Source organism: Cupressus sempervirens, chromosome 4 (assembly GCF_028749045.1).
Source record: "Cupressus sempervirens isolate cs-2001-9-10 chromosome 4, ASM2874904v1, whole genome shotgun sequence".
NCBI classification, from domain to species: Eukaryota; Viridiplantae; Streptophyta; class Pinopsida; order Cupressales; family Cupressaceae; genus Cupressus; species Cupressus sempervirens.
The window spans coordinates 870,207,135-870,213,341 of NC_143121.1; the positions used below are offsets into that span (position 1 = coordinate 870,207,135).

General features: G+C 38.0%; 1 protein-coding gene across 1 annotated transcript; it reads right to left on the bottom strand.

Moving 5' to 3' along the window:
* Positions 1-309: 309 nt before the first annotated feature.
* On the bottom strand, positions 310-5,976 carry LOC149564173 (putative protein phosphatase 2C 33). The gene is made up of 5 exons (XM_089827231.1): positions 4,877-5,976; positions 3,277-3,633; positions 2,588-2,705; positions 1,923-2,146; positions 310-1,268 (listed from the first exon to the last, which is right to left on the bottom strand). Exons 1-5 carry the CDS (start codon positions 5,105-5,107, stop codon positions 903-905), a joined length of 1,296 nt encoding a protein of 431 aa, XP_089683357.1. The 5' UTR covers positions 5,108-5,976; the 3' UTR covers positions 310-902.
* Between the last annotated feature and the right edge of the window lie 231 nt (positions 5,977-6,207).

Genomic DNA, 6,207 nt, shown 5'->3' on the forward strand with positions numbered 1-6,207 from the left:
CCCTGCCTTATGCAAGGCAGGGACTAATAATGTACTACTGGTTATGAGTGGCTACAAGCTGAGCAAGTTTCTAAAATTGATATTAAAAATTGATTTATATGTTTTCTAAATCCTAATAAGTGTATTATACCGTTTTTCTTATAGCAAAATTGATTGTGATCTGACAAGTACATATATGTTTTGCATGTCCTTTACAATGGATGTATACAACAATGAACAAGAGTTTTAAAAGCCCAAAATGACTGCAATTATGGCAACAGCGAACAGCTATTCAGCTTTTGGATGAACTCAGGCATAAGAAACCAAATGAAGAAATCGATCTGTAAAATTTACAGATGATAGATGATAAAATACAGTTTCGTCTCCAAAATTAAACTTTGAATACAACAACTGAGATGAGCCCAACTGATCAATCATCTTGGAAATATCATAGTGGAGACCTATGCTATAACATCTCTATATGTACAAATGTTGAATCCTCCCGCAAATTGTGTGAAAATGTGAACCTGGTAAAAATCACTTATCATCAAATACGTTTTCTACAAATTTTGAAACTGACAATGCCCATCTACAAGGAAAGATGTTCAGATTCAATCTAGAATCTGAATTTACATGCAAATCTGAATATGTCTCCAAACCTGCTCACCCAGCAATGAGAAAATGTTTTCCAGTCATCATTGCAGATGACCACGTTGACAATCATAAACCCATGTATTCACAGTGCACTTCTGAATCACATCAAAGAGTAGTTTTACATGATGAATATACAAAAATAGTAGACTGCTCCTTACAGTTTCTTAGTGCACTATAAGTAGAACGCACTTGTTTATAAAAGGATTTGGTATGCAGAGGAAACCCGTTTTAACAAGTAATCTTACATGGTATAATCATCTTTGTGTTTTTTATCTTTTAATCTTTTTGCTTCTCTTCATGAATCTAGGCAGGTTCAGAATGGCGTTCGTGCTTGTCAGACCATCTAGTTCAGACCCTTCTTCTGTAGCACCATTGCTTATAGTAGTCCCTGATTCTTCCACATTTTGTGAATCTGCTGAAGTTTGCAAGCTTATGTTACCCTTCTCATGCTTGGAGATGAAAGACTGTGAATCCAAATACATGCATACAACAGCACAGTCATCAATCTTAGAAGTTGGGAATTTACGCCGCCATGCACGGACAGCTGAGTCAACTACCATCTTAGCTGAAGAAGCTCTAGTGGGCGCTGAAGACACAATTTTTACAACTTCCCGGTTGCTTAGAACATCCCACACCTACAACAACAGAAACTGATTGTTTTAGAATGGCTAGACCTATGACGGGAAAGGGAAGAACAAAAATAAGCTATACATGGCCCAAGAATATCAATTTATTTCTGGACTCAACTGTGTGTGTTTTTAGCATCAACGTTTCAGATCGCACTCCATGATCTATCATCAGGAAGAGAGAGTGCAAGAATACATCAACGTTTTGGATCACACTCCGTGATCCATTGTCGGAAAGAGAGTGCAAGATTACATTCTGTGATCCATCATCAGGAAGGAGAGAGCAAAAGATTACTATTCTTGCACTCTCTCTCCCTGATGATGGATCATGGAGTGTGATCCAAAATGTTGATGATAAAAACATACACAATTGAATTCAGAAATAAACTGATATTTACTAATTGATTGTGGAAAGTTGATAATGTTGATTGATACCCTTCAAGGCCAAAGAAGTTCAAAATGTTTAAAGCAAAAATTTATTTTGCAGTTTTCTGAATTCAAAATTGCTAGTAGACTCCACTGTCAATCACTATCCACTTCTTATCAGTAGGAAAAGTGGCCAGTAGGGCTGCCATTACCATTTTCCATTTTCAAGGAGGTGTAAACATAGGTTATAGTTATAAAAGTGCTCCTCTTTCATGTATTTGAAGGAAAATTATTTACCCCATCTGTTGCAAGCACAATAAACTGATCTCTGCTCGTTAGGCTCCTGTATGTTACTTCAGGGATAGCAATGACACCGAACTCCTTCAGACAGAAGTCGCCAAAAGCTCTGGTCATGGCAAGACCGGGAGAGTTTTCATTTGGTAACCACACCCTATGCACATGTGGTTCGTCTTCTAAAGCGATCACTCGGCCCTTGCATTGCTTTATCCTTTCAGCCTCCTCTAAAATTTAAAGGATAAGAGAAACTTTGGCTCAGCATTTCATTTATAACTGATGTTTGCAGAACATTAAATCAAGGAAAGTGAAGCATGAAACAGTGCAAATTTCATTTCATGTTGACTTGGCTAAGTCAGGGATAGAATATATCATAGAGACTGGAACTAGAATATATCACAGAAGTAGAATAGAGTGGAGTGGACTGCAATTAATTACTACAATGTTTGAGATTCTATGGGGCCTTCAAATTGACATATTTATCTGACATGCGTATGAATTTTCTCTGAGACTCAAAGAAGAATGCATTCAATAAGATAACCAAGTTTTTAATAGGTAAGATGAGTGCAATGCATTTTTATAAAATGGAACTCTAGCAACATAAAGCCGTAAGACATAGACCAGACATAAATAAAAACAATTTTGTTTGAAAGAGTGTGAGGATTTACCGGGTAAGTTTGCCTTCAAATCAATTGTTAATTGAATAGCTGACAAACTGCCATTAGGAGAAATGATTCCCATGACAGCCCGAGAATCCCCAACATGTGCAATCATAAGGTCCTGACCCTGGTAAAAACAACTTTAAAGATAAGCTACTACTAGGCAGAAGCATAGAATCTAGATGATGCATGCTAATCATCAATTAAAATATTTCAACTCCAGATCTGTAATGTTTCTAATGTTTAACAACTCTGAGGCACAGAATCCAACACTTCAACAAACAATAAATTCCTGGCCAGGCAAATTGAAGTCGATCCTAGTTAGTCATTTCATTACTACATTTAGATGTTTTTCAATAAGAAGCATCGGAAATCAAGTGCACGCATCCAATATTATGCTCGATCCTAATATCAAATAAAAGGTGAAAAAGGTTATCATAATCAATGATGAAGTGCGGAAGGGACAATACTTTTTCTAGATCGTAGACCACAAAGAAAAGAGATATCGAAACATGAAGATATAAAGCAGTATTTATATTCAAATTTCAGACTTTTGGCGAGGTCTTTGACAGATGAATAACACAACTTATTTTACTGCTGTTGGTACCACTAAAATCTTAATGAGACTTATTCACTTTGTAGGGGCTACTACAATTTAACATGAATAAGGAAAACTGAGAGAGCACTAGGTTTGTTACTTGTTTGACAATGGTGACAGCTGTAGTCCCACTGCAGAAGCAGTCCAAAGCAGGGTGTAATTTGAGTTCCTTGTCCATCACCTTGAAAGCTCTCAGATAAGATTCCCTCCACGCTGAAAATATTTTGGGCTCCTCCTCTTTCTGTACTTGATTTGCATCATCACTATATTTGTATGAATCAGTAACATCTGTATCATTATCATCTGTGATAAGAGATTCAGCTGAAAGTAACTCATGCCACTGGTTTACCAGCATAGAAGGCAGAGAGTCTCTGACCCTTCTTCCAACTATGTGTCCATACGGACCATGTCCATCAAAAACTCCAAGGAAGACTGTATCCTCGCGGGATCCAAAATTCTGAAACATCCAAAAAGATTCAAAGGTCAGTCAATAATGATAACAATTTATTTCTTATTATCCTATCTGAAAGAAGAAACCATTATTTCAGAGCAATTGTGCTTCAATTTGATTTCAAACTAAAATGTGTAACTTGAAAAGATAAATTTCGATGGTATTGGTATAAGTACGGAATAGTTGTCAAATCTGTTGACTATAGCACTTGGAACTTTAGGAGTATAGTATTGATGTGGGATTAGATCCCTTCATAGGAGAACGCCACCATGGTAAATAACCTACGAAGGATGGTACAAATTGACCAACAAGGAAGGGATCCGAAATTGCAAGGGATGACGCTAACATGTCCACTAAATTTCACGGGCAGATTCCATGTGCTGGATAAATCAATTCTATAGGACCATTGGCTCTTACATGTTGTAGGGCAGTACTTCCAAGTAGTATAACTTTAAGATCTTGCTAAACAAAACCTAAAGAGATGAGAAACAATTACCCGCACAGAGTACAGATGTAACATAGCATGAATAAAATAGTGTGTGTCTTGTAAATAGAATATGGCTGTTGAAGGGAAATCAGAAGATCTTCGAGTATATGCATATGACTAATCGAGGAGGTCAGTTGATATTTATGGCTCTTCTTATAACCGCCAAGCCAGAGATCAATTGAGCTTCAAGTTTAAACCTCGTGACAAAGATCAATAGTAAGCTTGAGCCTAATAATCTGCATATACCTAGTTTCCCCGAGAGAATTACAAACAGGGTGGAGGCGAAAGAAACAAACCACTTTTCTACCGTGAGGAGTAGGTTGAAATAAACAATTTTCTTCTACCCCTGAAATTCATATTTTACTATCAATACTCATCTCTAGTGCAACAGAAAACAGATGCGAATCGACTATCATTCAATTCAGGTCAATTTGCTGAATGCCAAGCAGATCTCACACAACTGACCGGTCAGGGGAAAAGGACAGAGACATACAACTCTTTTACCATCAATACGCTCTGAAACAATGCAACAAATCCCCTTTCTCATTTATGACTTTTTGAAATTAACTACCCGTGTCAAATTCATCCCTCGAATAATTAGTTCATCTTTAGCACTTATTAATCCCCGTAGCATTAACAAAAATTCTTGTCCGAGCCTGAATTGTTCCATTGGCACGCATATAGAGAGGTGGAATTGAAACCAGCAAAACAAAAATACCAATATATCAGACTCCAAAACGATTTTAGGGTTAATTTTTTTACCTCCCACAAGATCATGGAGTCCTGATTGGGTCCTTTTTTGCCTTGCTGGGTGTGCATAGATGCAATGGTGCTGGCACCACTGGTGCACATTCTGCCTTGCAAGCATGCAAGCTGCTCATCGTTTCTGCTCTCCCTTTCCAAAAACTCAGCAGTTTCAATGTCGACTTCCTTACCCCAAGGTTGTTGCATCGTTTCCGCACTAGTATTCTCAGAGGACACACACGATCCCATGGCTTGGCAATACCTCCGCTTCTCCACCTTTTATTTCTTCACAAACACACACATCAAAATTTCAAAGTTATCCACCACATTACTATTCAGGAACTTGGGAGATAAAAGGCAATCCCTTCCATTCACAGAACAAAAACAATGTTCCGCTTCTTCCAACAACGATTTCCGCATCCCGGTACAAGAGAAAACCAGTCAATGGCTAGAAGACAACCGACCAAGACCTAAAGGTGAACAAGGTAATCTTGAAACACCAATTATTCTGTAGTTGGATCATATTCTTACACAAGGAAATCCTGCTCTTATGATGGAAAGGGGCAGGGGAATTATGCTACCATGACAAAAAAAAAAGACAAAAAAAGGGGCAGTGGTTAGATGATAACAAAAAGGACCAATGGCTACGTGATAAATCAAATCATAATACAAATTGGTTATAATCACATTCTCCTGCTAAGAAATTTTGCTAGCATGACCCAAAAAGGGCGGTGGTTAGATGATAACAAAAAAGGCCAATGGCTAGCTGATAAATCATACCACAAATTAGCTGTAATCACATTCTCGCACTTGCAATTAAAGTTTAAAAAATGTGATTAAAAAGACCTCTGCATGGTGGATGTAAGAGAGCACTAACTTTGAATCCATGTGCTATTTCACACAAACCCAGGACATCGATAAAACCCATTTCCCACATTTTCTTTAAATCAACCGGCAAGTTTTGAAAAAAATGATGGAGTGAAGTACACACTCTTGACAGAAGGAGAGAAGAAGAATAATGGAGGCCGGCTGAGGGTCAAGGTCAGTCTATCTCATCACCAGCAAAGCGCACCATGAGTTAGCAGGCGGGTGATCATCAGTTCGAATCTCATTGGGCCACTGGAGCAATTGAGAACCTACTCATCTTACTGGGTCCAACGGCGACACATATTTTGACACGTGCACATACCATACAGATCTTGACATGTGGATGTCATCCATCCGTCGAATCTGAGGATCCGACGGCCAGAACCATATCTCCACCGGCCCCTGGATTCTAGTGAATAAAGTATCGTACGTTTGAGCTTTTTTAAATAAATAAATAAAAATATATAGATAGATGGATATAT